The 20386-nt window shown below is 41.2% G+C and overlaps 1 protein-coding gene across 1 annotated transcript in view; it reads right to left on the bottom strand.

Moving 5' to 3' along the window:
• FBXL2 (F-box and leucine rich repeat protein 2) overlaps positions 1 to 10538 on the bottom strand; it is a 59136-nt gene extending 48598 nt beyond the window's left edge. The window contains exon 1 of the mRNA XM_075083509.1: positions 10432 to 10538. Coding sequence (XP_074939610.1) covers positions 10432 to 10434 — 3 coding nt within the window. The 5' untranslated portion in view covers positions 10435 to 10538. The remainder of the gene's footprint in view (positions 1 to 10431) is intronic.
• Positions 10539 to 20386: the final 9848 nt, after the last annotated feature.

The raw sequence follows: 20386 nt of genomic DNA, 5'->3' as shown, positions 1-20386 counted from the left end.
ATGTTACTCTAAAACCACCTCTAAATTTCCTGTAAACATAAGAAGAGATACAGAAAATCTCTACATTCTTAAAGGAATTGCAAGAGCAAACAAAACAAAACCCACGAGAGAAAACTGTAATTGCTTATCACTTGAATCTTGAGCCATTTCTTACTTTCCTTAACTGACTTCTCTTGGTGGTAACTTTTGAAAGACTGGTTATAATGAGCTAAAAAGGGAACATTTCCATTAAAAAATTACCCAATACCTGCTTACACTAAATTTCTTCAGCAACTATACCTTTTTAAATCTTTGTGTAATTATCCATTGTGCAAATCTGTTAAATCCAAAAAGAATAAACTCCCTGTTTTGCCTCCCCTTCCATATTATTAAACATACTAATTGCCACTAGTCCTAGAATATAACTTCTCGGTACACTGCAGTCAGCTTGCCACTGTTAAAAGCACCACATATTACTCTCTTCTGGTCTAACAGCCAGTAATAAAGCTCTCCTGTTTTCACCAGAATTACTGAGTTGAAGAAATCTTTTCTGATGGAGTTGCACATTTGTGGCTTTATACCCAGTCTGGCAAAGAACTGTAATATGCTCAAGAAAGTTCATTTTTCTCTACAAAGAAACAAAGGAATATTCATCCCGCTTTATCAAGCCTATTTAAAATATTTAGAAATTCCCTTCAACTACTATTTCAAGAACAAAATAAGATTACACTACTAGTTTTGTTGATAGTCCTTACTTTTTTTAATGATGCCATTTCAGTTGTCATTCAGTCCTCTGTTGAAGAGGTCTATTTTCTTTACACATGAAACAGTTGTTAGCAGCATAGCCATCATGGCTCAGTTCCACAGAGATATTTATGTATCTAACTTCCACTGAAATCAGCATAGATTAAGGGCTTTCAACCTGTCAACTTTTCAAATCAAAAGAAGTTAAAAAACAGATGCTCAAAAATAGCCTTGCTTAGTAGTGTGCTAAAGTGAGTAATTATGGGTCAAGGTAGATTTGGGGAAGAGGGAAGATGAAGTCTGAGAGACCCCAAAGGCGTCAGCAAAAAGAGAAGACAGATATATACTGAAAACATGGCTGAATTCTTTATCAAGACAGGAATAAAACCCAACATTGGGTCATTGCCACCAAAGGAGACAGTACCTTAGAAGGGAAATGTATGGATTGAATTCTTCTACAGTTATCAGAGCAAACATCCTAGTTAAATTGTAAATACTGCCATATGTAAAAAGCATCAAGTCTTCCAGGTTTTCACTAGCAAGAACAATATTTATTTAGTATTATTTTTTGCAGTAATAGACATCTTAAGAACAAAATGTTTTAAAGAAAATTCCTGAAAAAATAAAATTGAAGTTTTATTCAGCTCCCTGATGTGCAGTTTTCTGTTAACAAACACAAAACCCACCAGCTTGCTGCACATCTCTCCTCCTCAGTGGAGACGCCTAATTGTTGACTGTGCAATTTCCCCTTCACCAAGCTACTGAAACTGCCTCTTACTACAGCAGGAGGAAAGCCAACAGATCAGCTTTGCTGCCCATAGCAGTTCAGGAGCATGCTGAAGTAATGAATGGCACCCTAAAAATCTCTGTACTTAAATACAGCAGAAAAATGGAGGAGGAAGAAGAAAGGAGGGGGGGGGGGAATCTTCCTTTACTATATATTTTGCATTATCTCACGTTACACTATAGAGTGCTCTCTAATGGTCAGAGAATTGCTGCTAGCTGGCGCTTCCCTCCAGAAATGTACAATTAATGCGTTAGACAGGCAGAATCATTTAACACCACGCAAGTAGCAAAATGTAACAGTATCTAGGCAACAAAAGAAGTGTTAGGCAAATGGATATGCATTGCCAACAGGACTGAAATAAGTGATGTTGAAGACACAACAGCTTATGGCACAGGGCTGGTGTTAAATTAGAACCCATGGTAAAGCTTGGTGCGTCATCATTTTATTGACTATACAGAAAAGTGAACCTTGAAAGGTGAGGTTCCAAATCTCAAACCAAACTCATCTAGAGCAGAGACAGACTGGCAAAGTCTTTTATTTCAACACACAGACACCACCCGCCCTCCAGGCTCTCACTCCTATGCTCCAGCTGCTCACCATGCTCCATCTCAGCCTTTGACTTTGTGCGCTTTAAAATTCCAGCTGTCCTGGTCTGTTGTGGTTGCTAACCCCTTTTTTCCCTTGGAAACCCTCTACCAGAGCCCAGGGTATTGTCATCAGTAAGACTGCAGCTTCCTCCTTGCTGCTGAACACCCACTGGACCTTTTGCACTGGTCTTTCCTCAGGATCTTTTCTCTTCCAGCAGTGTGTCAAACTGACTGATCAAAACCAACACCTCATATGAAAGCCTTTTGTTCTTACTGTGTTGGTTGTCTTAAACAGTTAAGCCTCACCTTCAGAGAGCAAGATCAAACATACCTGGAACATCTCTCTGTCTTTCTGTAATGCCTTCCACTGACCTAGGGCTGCCTATATGGGCCATATGGCTTTTAAAGTTTCCCCAGAGTAAGTGCTGTCCAATATAATAAAAGCTGCCAAGCAGAAGCAGCTGGCTACACTGCCCACTTTGCTACTTGGTTTTCTTCCAGAAAAGCCATCATTCTTGTTCTGCCAGCACTGGTATTCAGACCACATCATTCACATTCTACTGGAGGGCATCGGTCTGGCTCTGCAAGGCCCTGTTCTCACTGGGTGACAGATCAAGGTCATTTGTGAACTTCAGAGCTGATGTCTGTAGCTGTTCAACTCTATCTCGAGGCCTTTGGCCATTCCAACTCAACTGCATGGAGCAGGAGGTGCTTGGAGGTTGCTTTGCCTGCTCAAGTGCACCCGCTCATTCTCAGTTGACCCAACAGCTCACGTCACCCTTCCATATGTGTTTTTCAGGTAGTCACCTACTGCCAACAACATATTTGAAAATCACCAATCAATCCTTTTCAAGAGTAAGGCTTAAGTACTGCAAGCAGCCAAGGTATTAAGGCCTAACAGGTCAGCGCGACCTGTTAGCTGAGCTGACCATCCTTTAATGCAAGACAACCTCACCTCCTACAAAGTCACCAAAGAGACAGCAATCCTCTGAACTAGCCCCAGATATTAAGCACACTTTCACATACTGCTGTCCTACCCGCACTGTTATTTAAGGTGCTGTGACAGATTTATTTAAACATTTAATTCATTGTAAATTCTGACACAAACTAAAGAGGCACAGAACAAACTCAAAGCTGCATATTTTCTGTACACGTCAATATCTCAGACTGACTTGGGTGTGATAGTTCCTACTTTAGCTTGTTAAAAATTATGAAGTCTAAATCCAGTGGTTTGCAGAATTAGTGATTGACCTGATTACTTGCAGGCCTAAAATTGAGCTGAAAGATAGCCTTTTATCAATACTCTCTATCATGTAACCGATGTTTGGTAGCCCGCATGACAGAAAACATTAGGTTCAATCCAATACCTAACCGAAAGAAACAGGCATTACACTATTATTTGCAAAAAAGGTTTGCAAGTTCTGCTTCCCCCATGTTACTCTGAGCTAGGAGCTACATGGAAGACTAACCCTACGTTCAGGTTATGATCCACCTAGTTGACAATTTTAAAGTCTTTTAAAGCATCTTGTCCTAACCGCTATAAGAGATGGCAAAACAAACCTGCACCACATTGGAAAATAAGCTACCCCTTACCTAATTGTTCATGACTAGAGACTGGTTCAGCTCAGGAAAATAAAAAATAAAACCATAATTAAAATAAATCCAGCAACTACTGTTTCAAGGAAAAAAATGGAAAAAGCTGTTAATTGTATCCCTGTCTATTCTGTAAACATGCATAAAGAGACAGCTGAAAAAACATGTTGGATGAATTTTTATCCTCATCATCTGTTAGACATATATGGGTTGGTAAGTCTTTTCTTCAGTTTGTTTTCTTTTAAAAAAAGTAATGACTGAATATTTCCTTCTCCAGATACTTATCCATTATTCCTCTTTTAAGATTATGCACTTACAAATAAAAGCAGTACATGATGAAGCATTTAGGCACTATTCCTAAAAAATAAAATAAAGTATTCAATAACAGTCAAATCTACAAATCACTTTAAAGTGGAACATAGGGAAATCCGTATCATCTACTTTACAGGCTTGGAGATCAACAGACCTGTGGCAGAAGATTAAAATGAAATGGATGAAGCAACTGTTGACCTTAGCCGATCACAAGGGTATATTATGCATCGTATAAGTTCTGTGCTTTCTTTTTCTTGAGCAGGTAAACAACAAACCCCTCCTTAAGCATCAAGCAGAGAGTCAAATGCAATTTGCAGAAGCCTAAGTTCAAAACACCTGAGAATGGTACTTTCCTTTGACCACTCAAGTAACTTCAAGACTAAGCAGAAATACTGGAACAGATTGTAAGGCAGCTTCCATCACAACATTCACAGGGACTGTGTGCTCAAATTACAATTTGTTTCATCACAAAAAGAATCAATTTTGTTTCATGCAGTCTTCTAGAATCATGCTGTATAATACACATTCTCAGACATTCAGAGCACGATACATTTCTGAAAAATCAGGCCAAGAGAAAAGTTGGTGTCTATTTGTTTTAATGCAGCAATATTTGGTAAGGGGTAGCCATTTAGTCTCAGCCATACAAATTTAATCCACATCACAGATTCAGAGCCCTTAGGAGTACACCCTTCAAAACTCCTCCTCTGAATCATCACTTCTTCATATAGTTGGTTTTACTCTCATACATACAGCCAAGTTTTATTCCCAGTCTCCAATACTCCATACAAGCTAACACACTGATGGCATAACAATGGAGACCTGAAATCCTCCCAGAGCGTGCACATGGAGATTCTTCTGCAGATCCATTTCCCCAGGAGTTTGCACCATTCTAGTTTAGACTGACACCATCCTCCCTCCAGCCATGCAATCCCACATCCAGAAACGCAATTATTTTCCTTACTGTACTTAGCTCAAACTGGAAATGAAATTACAGCTTAAGTCCTCACTGCATAGTTGAAACAGAATCCCTTCTTCTACGCACCTGTGAACCAAAGATTTTGAGTGCTAATATTCCCCCCCAACATAACTGCTCTTCAAAAATATATTTGACACTTAAAAGGTATAGTTCATTACAGAAATTACTCTATATTATAGAATTACTCTATAACTTAATATATAAGGCCGTTTCAAAGAAGTGCTTGATCTGCATCATAAACACTATGTCAGAACTGACATTTTTCCTAGTACTGAGAGCGTGAAATCTTTATTACGATGAGGAAACCTTCTCTGCAAGGCAATCTCCCTAGAGTATGAATAAGAAAAAAGATGACAAAATCTGTGTTGCGGCTGCACACACCATATATGTAGTACATAATTAATAAAAGCTTTCAGTTATAAGAGACAAAATTAGATACCTCTTCATGATTACAAGCAGCAATTATAACTGACTTCAAAGGAAATAGCATCATAGAAGTATTTTCAAAACACCTTTTTCAAACTGTTCCAAGAAAGGTAAGAGGTTGAGATTTAGAGGAGAAACTAGGCACTCAATTGCTAGTATTTGCCAAAATTTATGGTTCTTGAAATTCTGTAGAAATAACTGTGATACTTTTGCCTAAGAAGTAGATTATAGACCATTTCAGAACTACAAGCACACTCAGATATTTTGCCCCTTAATATTCAGATAACTACTACACAACATCAAATCATGATATGGAAACCCCTTTCCTCTGCAAAGCTCTGACCTCAGTTTCAACCTCTGAAGACAGACAAACTTGATATACTGGTAGAGTTTCACATTTATGCAGATTTGATGATGCCGTCTCCTTATAGATTCAAATTTACAGAACATACTGGTTAACCAGTTGAACAGCAATCAAATCCAATGAAAACATAGTTTACTATTTCCTTCTGCCTGAAGGAGAACACAGGAAAACACTGGGATAGGAAGAGAGAGTATACCATTAAGAATGGCCAACATTTTAAGGGTAGCAGCTTGATACCAAATTTTAAGTACTTTGTTGTGGGCTGCACAGCAGCAGCTTGTGGTTCTAAGTAGTCATAAATGCACAAGCCCAGAAAAGGGCACATTTCCAGTTCCAGTCCTCCTCTAGCATGAGTGCAGTGGTTCCTCCAAGGCAAAGATAACAACCCAGAGGGAATCACTCAAGAGACAGGCTGTAGTTGATTGTTATCAGCTGAAGTGCCCTTGTATTTTAAACAACAAGACTACTGTTACATTTCCATTACCTCTCTGTACCCAACAGAAATTGTTTTAGTCCATTTAAATGCTTAAATTCATACTGTAGTTTTGCTTAGGGTGTTTTTTGGAGGGGTGGGGGAAGGAGCAGGGAGGATAGGAAGGAGGTCATTGGAGTCAGCAAAATTTATGCATCTTACAGATTCTGTGCTTTCTTTTTCCTGAGCAGGTAAACAAAAAATCCCTCCTTAGGCATCAGGCACAAATCCAATTTGCAAAAGCCTAAGTTCAAAACACCTGAGAAAGATACTTCACTTTGACCATTCAAGTAACTTTGAGACTCTACACAGACATACTGAAATAGAAGGCAGTTTCCACCGCAACATCATTCACAGGGACTGTACTCAAATTAAAATTCATCTCATCACAAAAATAATCCATTTAGTTTTACGCCATCTTGTAGATTCACACTATATACACAGATTTTCAGACATTCATAGCACAGTACATTTTTTTTGAAAAATGAGTCTGAGAGAAAAGTTTGATATTCACAAACTACTAGTAAAAAAAAAACTCTTCAATCTCAAGAACAACTACTTTAAACCTTGTCAGACATACAAGTAATTTCTTGATCCTGAAAAATAAACGCAGAATTGACAGAGGAGATACCAGTATGCTGTGAATTTTAAGTCCATCATTACACTCTTTTAATGCCCTTTCTATTGTAACAATGGATAAAGAGTTCCTGCATTTTAAAGAATGTAAATCTGATTTTCACCATTTAGAAGTTATTCTGTTTACAATCTTCCTTCTCAGAAGCTTTACAAACAATTAGAATATCCCACCCTGTGTTAAAAGCTCAAGTGGGAAAGCTGTTTTGTAAAAGCTCAGACAGACAGCTGGACTCCAACCCTATCACATTCAAATCAAGTCACCCAAAATGCACGGCTCAAGTATGACCAGAAATTGTAACAGTTTTTGCACTGTGCTAAAACATCAAGAGAAAAGAAATGAAGAAATGTATGGAGTATACGGATCACTTTCCTAAAAAGGTTATTAGAAAGAATGCAAGTGAATGGTGTGGCTATTGTCTAAACTAGCTCCGGGCTACTGTCTGAACTGTGAGGGAGAACTCTTTGGTTTCACAATTTCATCTGGTTTTGTCCTACTTATCCCGTTTACGTGTATTTATGATTCAGTAGAAACACTACCAGAACTATTACACAAGTTGGTAACAATTTATATGTATAATTATTATTAATTATTAATTTACATTAAATCAGTGCAGTTATTCTGATTTCTAATTGACAAAACAGCTGAAGTACTGTTAATGTGTAGCCTTCTGCTGGCATTCAGATTGATATTGTCACAGTGCCAAGATTAGTACTACTTTTCTACACTAACCTAAAAATAGTTGCCATGCTTCAGTGAAAATCTGACTTTTTTTAAACTTTCCACATCTGCTAGCCTTAATTTTAATCAAGATGAGTAAAATTTCCAATTTCCAGTCTGTTGTCAAAATAAGAAAGCAAAAAGCTAACAGTCCTTCTGGTTTGTAGAAACACTGATATTCCATATACTAAAATGTCTGGTGTTAATTGGTCAAAATTCCTTCCTTCCTCACCTTTCCTAAATTTTAAACTATGCAGCTATGAAGAATTAAGAGGGAAAGAACAACCTAAACAAGACATACTTTAATTGCTCTTTGTTACAGGGTTAAAGTATTCATTGAATAAAATATCTAAAAAATATTAAAATAATTTTTAAAATGCTGCTACTTCATTCTTTTCTTATCAGCTGTCAAGTGCAACTAAGGAGCTGGCGAATATAAGAATCGGCACAGCAGTAAAGCTTATCCAGTATAACGTCTGAGATTTTTACCTGTGCAGTTACGGCAACAACTCAGTGCTTCTTTGCAGATTCTACAGCTACTGAGTTTAGACTGCTACAGGTATCTAATCAGGAATGTCAAAATGGACCATGAAGGAGAACTCCGTACCTGGAGTTTGGTAAATGGAAAACATTGTCTTATATTGTGAAACAGTTTGTAAAATATTTTGTTCTTTGTTTTTCAGTCTGTAATTTTTCCTAAGATTAGAACATGAGATAGATTTACCTTATTCAACTGACTTCTAAGATACTACATACCAGAGAAGATACAGTAAGACGTGTGAAGGAATACTAATGTGAAGCGGGATGTGTCATTAAGTCGCATCATAATTACTTCACCAATACTACACCATCCACAGCCTCAATCACTCATGTTTACTCCTCCTTGTAGCAAGAGATACATCCTAAAACCTTTGCAAACCAAATCCAACATGATTCTACATAGACAAGTACTGCAATCCCACACAGTCTATCCCTATTTTTATTCTACTTCACATTTTAGTTTTCAAGGTTGTTTTGCTTAGGTTCAAAACATACAGGCTAGAATCAGGAAGGAACAGAAGGGCAAAGCACAGGAGAAGAAAGAGAATGAGCACAAACGAGCCTTCACACAAAAGAAGAAGAGAAAGCAAAGTTACAACACCACAGGGATATGCTCTTTCCCTTTGTAAGGCTGAGCGCTCCCTCTCTCTCCCCAGAACTTGCTACAGGAAGCCTACTATCATTACACACACATAAAGTGATTTTCTGCCTTAAAACACTGTGCATTTCTCTGTGAGAAAGGCTAACAACTGTACCTTCTTCCTGTATAAAACTATCACTGCAAAGCAATAAGGCATCAGATACTTAAGTTGTAATTGAAAATAGGGATCATACCAATATCCTTTCCAAACATGCCATGCCTGTCCCTACTTACTCCCCCTTACACGCCTTATCACCTTCATTTCACAAACATAATGATACACCTCTCCCCTGCCACTCACTGCATACGTGTACTGTATCACATCCCCACATACTCTCCCCAGAGCAAATCTCAACGACTCTTCCTCCTTTGCTGCACCCTCCACACACATATGCTCCATGACACACCACCTCTGCCTACATACAGATGCAACAAACCCCATGCCCACCACATATGTACCACAAATTATATTTATAAATGCATTTATGCACACAGATAAACCATCACAGCTATGCATACTCACACATATAAGCAACTGCACATACCCTGGATCTGCTACATGCATATAAAAGTACAGCTAATCCTTGCCACACCCATAGCATACACGACATGTATTATGCCACATCCAGTGTTGACTATATACACACACACAGAGACAAGCTGGTACCAGACCGTAGTACACAGTGCAAGTACATACATACAATGCCATGGCACATCCCTGCACATAACGTCACATCTCTGCTACAACACAAATATACACATATCTGAAGCCCAAATCATGGCAGATACACACATGTATAGACACAGAAGTGTAATATAAACCTCATGTCCCACCATACCTCCGCTACACACATCCCAGGCCACACCCTGACTTATTATACATACATAAGCACATAGCACAACTCCCCACGCTGTAACACCCCACATCCACTCTGTGCACTGACACACACGTTAGCTTCATCCCTACTTTATACAGGGGGACAACACACCTCTATCACGCCCCAGCTGCTTTACGCACCCACATACACACATTGCTCCTCTGGTACACACGGGGGACAACACACTCTTGCCACACCTGACCTACCCTACCCACAGGTTGCTTTACTGCAACTACGGCTGCTCTGGCGTTACTCAGGGAGGCGAGACACCCGTCACGCCTCTCCCACGGACACGCACCTGCCACGCCTCACCCACGGACACGCAGGCACATCACCTCCTCGTCCGTGCCATAGCGAGGGACAACGCGGCCCCACCGGCTCTGGACAGACAGACAGACAGACTCTCCCTCTCCTGCCACAGCCCCCCGCAGACGCCCGCCCCGCTCCCCGCAGGGCCACACGCCCAGCACCGCACCCGCACGGCCACACGCCGCCCGCCAAGCGCAGACGCTACGCCTGCCCCGGCCACCGCCCTCCCCTCAGGGTGAGGGGGCCCGCTCGGCCCCTCGGCCGCTCCGCGCCGGCCTGACCTGGCCAGCGCCCGCTCCCCACCGCACCGCGGCACCGCCCCGCCCCGCCCCACCACCTGCCCACCCCGCCTCGACGCCGCTCCCCGCCTTGGGCCCCGAGCGGCCGGGCCAGCCCCGTAACGCGGGGCGGCGGGGGGCCGTGCCGTGCCGTGCCGTGCCGTGCCGTGCCGTGCCGCGCCGCAGGCTCACCATGGCAGAGGCGCCGCGGCGAGGCGAGGCCGGCCGTCCAGCCGACGAGGAGGCGCCAGGTGCAACGCCTGCGCGCGCGCCGCCGCCGCCGCCGCTGCTGCCAGAGCTGGGGCGGGGCGGGGCTGCCGCCGGCCCACGTGACCGGCACCGCCCCTGCGCGGTGGGGGCCCCCGGGCTGGCGGCCCCAGGTAGCGCCGTGAGGCGGGGAGGGGGAACATGGCGGTCGGGGGCGCGGGGGGACGGGACTGGACTGTGTGCTGATCCCCAGGCGCTGCGAGCCGCGGAAAGGGGGGGACGGCCCGGCCGTGCTCCTGGCGGCTCCTGGGCCTGCCAGTTCAGTGAGGGAGGGCTGCCGGCCTGGCCCGGCCCGGCCCGACCCCTCCCGCGGCTCTCACGCAGCCGCCTTTCCTCCCGACGAGAAGGGACTGTCAGCCGTCACCACTCGGCCCTTGGGGTCTAGGGTGGCCTGTGCGCTCGGAGGCGAGGGAGGGCCGGTGCAGCTGCCAGGCTGCGCTGCTCCCAGCTATCTGTCCTCCTAAAGGTCCGCTGGGTGTTCTAGCGCAGGTGTAGCTGTCTCCTGCTCCCCCGGCTTGCAGCCTGGAGCGTTAGGTGAATTGGCCGCTGGTGACACGTTCAGTCCGAGGTGTTGCCATGTAAACTGGAAGGGTTGCCACCTGAGCAGCCTCATATTGCACCTGAGTCCCCTCGTATTGCAACCATGAGTGTAGATAACTGAGGATGATAACATTACTACAGGAAGATTCGCAAAAGCTCGTCTGTCAGAGAGCCAAGTGCTTTATAGCGGCGCATGCCATCAGTAAGAGCACAGCTTGCTCCTGCAAACACTCTCTGTGTAAAACCACTCTCAAAGCCAAATACAATACTGTTAATAGCATGCTTACAGGTTACATCTGTTCAGCAGTCACAGTGCTGCATGCAAAACCAAGGAGATGGGAAAAACTGAGGAGAAAAATCTATCCCAGCAGGTATTGCTTTCTGTTGATTCAGTCCTTCAGACTTCTAAGAAACGTAAGTGGCCATTGCAGAATAATGGGAGTTTGCTATTTGGAATGGGCTGTGTTCATTCCTTTGAGGAATGAAACATTCTGGTTTGATTAACAGTAAAAAATAGTTTCTTAGGAAAGTGTCCTTTCTTAGAACCTGCATGGAAATAGTTGGTACATGCACATACCATTTGCTGGCACATAACTGAATCTGCTGTCTTACACTCTCTAGATTTTGGAGAATGACACAGTTCATACAGTTGATCTGGTTTGTATAGTAGGGAAGAAAGCCTCAGAAATGTGAAATATGTATAAACAATTTAGACATGTTCATCTGAACTTCAGAAGGCCCAGATGAGCAGTTTCTAAATTCTATTGGTTCACATTAAAAAACTCCATCATTGTCACACATTTTTTTTTTTAGTTCAATGCAAATTTCCAGGCTCTATTATGAAGATAGTGATATATATGACTACAGTAACAAGAAAGAAATTTAGGGAGCTAGAATCAGTTTGAGTTGCAGCAATCTGAAGAAAAAGAAAAAAAAACCCTGATTTTTCAAAAAGAAGGGACATTGCAAAATAATAAATGTGTTTGATGAAGAGGAGTTCAGGATAATTAACCCAATTGGGATCTGTTTGTGCAAGGGAGGCAAAGCAGGAGACAAATGTGCAAGTAGACTGTCTGTGGCCTAACATCAGCTCTCATTTGAATGAAAACTGTTGGAAGGAATAGAACATTACAGAGTAGATTTGAATCAATATTTTATGTATAAAAAGACTGTAGGAAAGAAAACTCCTTATTTCATCTCCCAAGGAAGAGACGACAGCCATATATTTGCCACCTGCGTGTCTGTTTAGGATGTGAGAGACTGAAGTCCACATCTTTGGATCTGGACCAGTTAATGGTGTTACACCACTGCGCTACTGACTTTCTGGACACCTTTTTGTCTATGTTGTGGTATCACTTGAAAATTCAAGAAAAGCTTCCTCAAAAAAACTCTCTAGATTGGCTGGAGTTTTGTCAAATGAACAATTAGTTGTGAAAATAAGATTCAGAAATGTGTGTACAGAAGAGAATATATCCATGTTTAGTGTCATGTTTGCATCCATCTGCAGCAGTATTGTCTGATGAAAAATGTTTCATCAAAAATTTTCCACCTAGCTCTAATTTTAGCATTGTTCTAAATTTTTAGATAATGCCTTTGCACTTATCATTTTAGAATGACCAATTAAGTAAGTTGATATCTTTTTATATTTGGTAAGCTTCAGAGCTACATTCGACAGCTTGACCTTTTGACTTGGCTGTCTGAAATTCCTCCTAATTGTTCTAGATGTTTGTTGAATGCTGACTCAATTCCCTTCTTACTTACCTTTTTACCAAATTTAAATGAAAAGTGGTTTAAATATTTGTCAGAGAAAATGAACAAGTGCCACCCATGAGAGAGTGGGTTTGTAGTATGATTCTGGAGGTCTTTGTTCTTGCTAAACAGCAGCTTCAGGGTCGTTAGGTCCTACAGCCCAGAAGAGACTTTCAGGTTCCAGAAAGCCATTGCAGAGACTGACTAGCCCGGTCTCAAAAAAGGAGTTTTGTTTCTGGATTCCACCCGTTCATGCTTTCCCCAGCTTCCCTCCATAACCAGTGAAGATTTCCCCATGTATGTCATTTCTGAACCTTTTCAGCACAGGAGGAAACTTGCCATGCAGTAGCTTCCTCTACAGTGGTCCTTTGTTGAACTCCCTTGAGTCTACAAGTGGGTCGGCATTCTTAGTAGTGGACATGTGCTTATAAATCTACATGTAAATATTTCCAGGAATTTGCCTTGCTGGCTGAAGGAATTTGGTTTGAAACAAGCTAATTGTTACATCTTTCCTTCCCATTTCCCCATCTCCCTTTATGCAAGTGAAATGAAAATACGTCCCAGAGAACAGCCACAATAAATTTAGGATGCTACAATTTCCAGCTGTTTATCATAGCTCTTGCTTTCACAGGGTTAGCAGAGGCTTGTGAAGCTTACTTGGTGGTAAGCTTCAAGCTAACTTGCACTGAGACTGTTAACTCAGCTGTGAAGGACTTTGACTACAGGTGTGTAGGAAAATGGTTGTAGGTGGTTAACTTTTTAAGCTACTAGGCTGGATCTGAAGGAGCTCATCTTTCTTTAAGTTAAATGATTGTGACGAGAAGGTCCACAGCTGCTAATTGCCATTCTGATTAAAAATGGTCAAGGGAGTATATCTTGTTCCTGGGACACTTTTCTGGTAAGCTCTATGTGTTCACATTAAAGCATAAATAGGTGATGTTATAATGCCTGACACAGCTTTTCATGTATTTCCCTGTAAGAATTGAAAGATCAAGACTTCCCAAACTGTTTTTCTTCTCAAGGATGGCACCAGCACATGCTAGCTTTGCGCCAGGGTTTATACTTCTGTGGTGCTGTTGCCTTTTCAAAAGTCGCTTTTATACCACTAGTGGTGCACATACCATGGGTTGGGAATATCCTGCCGTACCCAGATAGTTTGTGGGGGTCCAAACCAGTGACCTGGCAAAGTGGCACAGTGACTCAGCCACTTCATTCCTGGATTGTGAGAAACATGTAACATGCTACCAGGCAGGGCAGCCGTTCAGAGGGACCTTGGCAAACTGCAGAAATGGACTGTTGGGAATCTCAGGGCACTTAGCAAAGGCAGACATGAAATCCTGCATCTGAGATGCAACAACTGCCCACAAGAGCACAGGCTGGGGGCTGGCTGGCTAGAAAGCAGCTCTGTAGAAAAGGACCTAGGGGTCCTGGTGCACAGTGAGTTGAACACAAGTCAGAAGTGTGCACTGGCAGCAACAAAAACTGCATGAGCAAGAGCATAGCTTGGAGGTTGAGGGAAGTGATTATACCCCTCTGTTCCACACCAGTGAGACTGAATCTGAAGTGCTGTGAGCAGTTCTGGGTACTGATCATCAGAGAGATGCTGCCAAAATGGAGAGAGTCCAGTGGAGGAGCACTATAGTGTTTGAGGGCTGCAGTGTATGCCAGGCAAGGAGACACTGTGTGTTTGTTTAATCTAGAGAAGGAGAGGACCAGGTGGGATCTAACTGCGGTCTTCTACTACTTAAAAGGGGGGTTGTAGAGAAGACGAAGCCCAACTCTCCTTGAAGCCTCTTGTGAAAGACTTAGAGGCAATGGTCACAAATTGCAACAAGGGAAATTCAGATTGGATATAAGGAGAAGATTCATGGCAACGAGAGTGGATAAGCACTAGAACAGGGCCCAGAGAGACAGTAGAGTCTCTGCTGTTGGAGATTTTCATGAGCAACCTGTCTAATTTGAAGTTAGCTCTGCTTTGAACAGAAAGTTGGTCTAGGTGACTTTTGGAAGTCACTTCCAACTTTTATTATTCTGTATATTCTAAGGTGTAAAATTGGTCGGCAAAATATACACATGGGGAATTTCAAATTAAGCCACAGGAAGTACAGGAGAAGAATTGGCCTTCTTCAAGTTCGGAAAGCAGGGAATATATTCAAGCCTGGAGATGCCTGAGCAGTCAGGTAACCACGGACCTCATGTCTGTGCAGTTAGTCTGGTGTTTCCCAAAAGTCACCGACTTCTGTGCATATGCAGGTCTGTGGGTACACCACAGGTCATCTTAATGCACGGCAGCCTGGTTGTAGTCCCTGTATAGTGGCTCTGATCAGGATCTCCCAGACAAATAAGGAAGTCTTCTGAGTGCCAACCAGGCAGTATTTTCAGTCAGAAAAAGAGAATGTGTGGCAGCTTTGTATTCAAGACTTTCACATAACACCTGTTTTTCCTAGTTCTGAGAGGTCAAGGTTAGTCCTTCCTTTATGCTTCCATTATTTCAGAAAAATTCAAAGAGGTGCTTTTAATCTTAGTTCCATAATAGTGAGTCTTTGCAGCAGAGAATTACTTTATACAAAGAACAAAGATTCAACTAGATAAGGTCTTTAAATTTTACCACAGTCACTCAAATAATAATGACTTGGCAATGTTTGACAATTATCTGTATGCGAGACTGCGATAAGCCATGGCATCAGTCCTATAAGTGCATATATGGCTGGTTATCCTCACCTGCTGAAGTTGTTCAGTAAGTACAAAACCAGAGGGCTGCTATAGAAGTTTCTCCATATCCAGCTCCAGAATTTTCTCTGTACGTACTTCTTCTAACATGGTACATTTAAAATGCATTTCAGAGCACACTTTAATTTGCCCTGCATAAAGCTCTCTACTCAGGAGTTCTTAATTGCTAGTTTAAGAAGTGTTGAAATTTCTATCACATTTGCCCTTAGAAGATATTTATTTGGGAAATCTAGTTTGAGAAAAGTTGGAAAGTTCACTTATGTTCTTGACAAGGACATAGTACATATGTTTAACTGCTGTTGCATATATCTATCAACAGTAGACAGATCTAGACTAAGTTTCCTTGCGGTACAGACTTGTGGTAGCATTTTGACCATGTATGGCTTCCCCAGTAGCCTAGTATATTTGGCTTAGAGCTATGTTCAAAAAATTGAAGTCAAAATTAGGGGGATAAAAAGTCACTGTAGTAAGATTCATGTGGTTGCAAATAAAAATAAAACTTGGGTTCACAAGTAGAGTGGTATTTTATTGCATGTCCTAATCTTCTGTCTGTGTCAAAATAAATTCCAATAAAACTTACTGTGTAATAATACTTTGAATTAGTTCCCATTTGTTGCATTCATGTGAAACATATTAGGATGACAGAAGCAGTGGTGGAATAGGATACCTTTTACAAAGTGTGATAAAGTCCTTTGCACATACACTGTGCTGCTGTGCTTTTTGCTTTTTTCTTTTTAATTTAGAGGTATTTGTAAGCCACTAACTAACAGACGGAATGTGAACTCTTAAAGATATTTTGCAAAAATTTTTGCTTGAGCTTTGTGCTTTGGGGGAATGTATGTATATTTATATGCATAAAAATACCAGACAAAAATTTTTGAATTGTTGCACTCAAATTATTGGCAAAGTTTAGTAGACCTAATCTGAGTTCAGATTAAGTGTGTGGTAGCATCCAACAACTCTGCAGTTTGAAAATGATGTCTGATAAACCTGTTCTATGCTGTACATTGTATCTTGGAGTTTGCTAGTAATGTCAGTTTGCACCTGTGAAATAAAAGCCGTTGTAGTTAGCTTTTGGTCAGGTAATCTAAAAACCATTGCGTCTGTGTTGTCTTATCAGTTAGAAACCTGAATGGAATTCTATTGGAAAAAGCGGGAAAGAGAGAAATACTAGAATTTTAAATGGGGAATGAAAATTATTGTGGTCAAATGCCTTGGCAGCATGTCTTCTTTCTCTAACTTGGCATGCATGCTGGTGCTTTAACAGAACAGATATTTAATTCCTCTGCCATTTCCATTATCATATATTTCTTATTTGTGATTTCTTTCTTGTAAAAAATGTGCTTGATTTTTTGAAAAAGCAAATATTACAAAACATCGGACTTTCAATTAGACTTAAATGCGGAGGGATTCTTCTCATCTGGCTCACCAACAAAGGTTGGAGCACAGTAGGGAACTTAGATGAAGAGATAGCAGATTGCTCCTTTCTGTGATGATTCCTACCCAAATTACCACTTTGAACTGGACGCCTGAGGCTTTTATTTTGTTTTGTTTGTATTCAGTTGCTTCAATGCACAATTTTGGACACAGCTGAGTTTTAGGCACCTAAATAAGCTGCTTAAATTAGAAGAAGAGAGACACTTTATAATGTCCTGTGAGAAGTTAAGAATCCATCTGCTCCCTATTGACTGCATAGGGAATCAGAACTTAGATACCTGATGTAAACGTAAAAGATGTAAACACGGTTATATGGACAAAGTGAAGCATAAATATTAATGTTATCAGGATGTTCTTTTGTGTTTAGTGTAATGGGCCCCTGAGTGGGACCGCTAGATACTGTTGCTACGGAAACAGTAAGTGGAAGTTACAGATGTGATGCCCACATAGAAATAAAGAGTGGGATAAGACCTTTTTGGAAAGTTTGCTTTTCCTGGACTCTGTGCATTTCCAGTGAAGACCTCAGTGTACTTCTGTCACTGGCACAGTTAAATCACAAATTACGTAATGAAGCACTGTGTTCCCAAGTGCCATGGGATAGGTGTTCTTTCTATTCTAAATCCAGGTAAGCTAAAGCATGGAGACAGTGTGGCCCATGTTCAAGTAGATATGGTCAGAAGCATCATTAGAAATAGAAAGCAGGAGTTCCAGAACATATTATACACTTGCAGCGCAAAACATGGCTTGCCTGAATGTCCTCCCAAGATTAAATGAACATTTGCAACCTAAGCTCCAATCCTGCAGACTGCCATTACAGGTAGAGTACTTGCTACTTTGATTTCACAGGGACTATTAATGGTAGCAAGCACTGCTTTGGATGGCAAGTGCTTGCAGATGGATCCCTAAATTGCCTTCTATGGAATAAAAATGAGAACAAGAATTTTGAGGGAGGTTGAAACAACTGCTAAACCTATTACTAATGGCTGATTGGAAATACTGTAACTTATCCAAAAAATTGTGCAATAACATAGAAGAACATGCAAAACCAAGGCCAAGACCATATTTCTAAAGAATTTCCACAATCTCTGCATTTTTATGTAGGAAATATATTTTAAATATTGAATACATGAGATCTAAAAATAACTTCCACTTTGGTTTACATCAAATAGTGACAAAATTCTAATAGCAGCCGTTCAACTATCTGTTGCAATATGCACATTAGTGAAGATAATAATAAATTATGAAGGGTGAATCATACTTATTTCAGATTGGCTATGTCATACAAGAAAGTATATGGATCCATACAGAATATATTTTTGTGTCCTTTCATTACCAGAAAATAAAGGTGCACAAAAAAAAAAATCCATAACTTTAACAGCTTCTTTCCTTGACAGTCACAGAACTAAATTAATCGCTGCTGTAATTCTGCTGACATAAATGAAATTAGTTCAAGAATTTATACTGAGAATTTCACTTATAATTTTTTTCTTTTAATTATACTTTATATGGAAAATAGAGCAATCCCAAGGGATTTCTAGAAATCATCAGTGAAATGCCATCTGCTTTCATAGAGGTTATCCATTGCAATACATACTTCCTTGGTACATGTTTTATGATGCTGTTTTAATTTTCTGGAGAACAAGTTCTTTGCAGGAATAAAGATTTTCCACAATTACAACAAATACACATGCTGCGTACCCCAAATAGAGCAACTCTTTCAACGATACCAAGTGGGACAAGTACTTTAATTAGTCTAGGGGCTTTCATTAAGTCCATTGGAAAGATGACACAGGTATCAGTGGATCAAGATTTGGCATGGTTTAAGATTTCCTCGGAAGTCCATGAACATTTTGCATTTAGTGCTAAGTGGTATGAAAGCAAGTACCTTGTGCGTGGAGAAGTCCTGATCTCTTGAAGAGCTGCTGTTGGTCCCATCTGACATTGAAGTGATGTCCAATGACTGGGAGAAGGCAAACAGAAGTCCACCACGTTGTTTCTTGAGCCTGAACATCACCTGCCACTAGGGGAAACGTAGTTCTAAGCGGCATCCGTGGACAACATGGAGGACAGGTACCAGGTCTCACAAACATCCCGGATTTCTGGCCATTCTCACAGCTAGTCTGTTCAAGTGCAGTGTCTCCTTTCTTACATCAATTAGTATATTATTTAAGGTCACTTGCTGGCACGAGCCTTACCTCCTATATTCTTCATCTACAGCAATATTTACCAAGCCTGTGTATCTTTGCATCCATTGTGTATGTTTTGTGCAGGAGGGTGACTGGCATTATTATGTTTTCTCTTCCCTTCAGTCACAGTCTGGCTAACACTGAAGGCAGAAACCTGTCAGAAAAGGAGCAGGCTTAGGATCTCTGAAACTATGGGGAGAAAAGTAGGAATCTGGAGGAGAGCGAAGATGGGTGGAAAACAAATATTTTACAGAGGAATCGTGACAGCTGGGTGAAGCAATAGCAAGTTTCAAGCATTGTTTAAAGTGTGAGATTGATGCTAAGCTATTACTACCAATAATGTATACTGTGACCGTATGTGGTATACTTTTTTATTTTGTTCAGAGAAAAAGTATCAGTCCTAAAGTGAAGGCGAGCCAAATGACTTTATGTGAGGAAGGCAGAGAAAGCTTTTCACATACCAATTAAATTACTTTGCTTGCAAATACTCCCTTTATAAAATTCTGCAGCATTATCTCTTCCCGATGCTTCCTCTGTGATTTTACATGATTGCACTGGAGTTATCCATGGCCATCTTCCTGCTGTATTCCTAGCATTCACCGACTACTACAGCAGTATGGGGTTGAGCTGTGGATTTAGGAGATAGGATGCTGGAAGGAAACACCGTAAGTCTCAACATTTCTCAAGAGTCAGCTCTATAGAGCTTATCAGTTAGGAAGATAGCTATGATTTTAGACTAGCCTTAAAATCTTTCAGACAGTATTCATCTGTGTGCAGAATTTCAGGCAGGGTAAAACCCACATATAACATACAACTAAAGCTGCCTTTTCCAGCAGCTGTTTTTCTGAACAACACACTTAATGATTTAGAATTACAGAATCACAGAATAATTCTGCTTGGAGGAGATGTCAGGCGGTCATCCTGTTTGACTTGCGGCTCAGAGTAGGATTGGCTCTGAGATCAGAGCAGGTGGCTCAGGGCTTCAGCCAGTTTCATCTTGAAAATCTCCAAGGATGGAGTTTGCACAGTCTTTCTGGGCAAACTGTTCCACTGCCTGATTATCCTAATAGAGAAAAAGGTTTTCCTACCATGCAGTAAAAACCCCTCTTCTTTCATCTCATACCTGTTGTCTCTTGTCTTCCCATTGTGCACCACTGTGTAAGGAGCCTGGCTGCACCTTCTCAACAGCCTCCCAACAGACCCTGGCAAGCTTCTATTAGGTCCACTCGAAGTCTTCC

Source organism: Phalacrocorax aristotelis, chromosome 2 (genome assembly GCF_949628215.1).
Source record: "Phalacrocorax aristotelis chromosome 2, bGulAri2.1, whole genome shotgun sequence".
NCBI lineage: Eukaryota > Metazoa > Chordata > Aves > Suliformes > Phalacrocoracidae > Phalacrocorax > Phalacrocorax aristotelis.
This window is presented reverse-complemented; position numbering and strand designations above follow the sequence as displayed.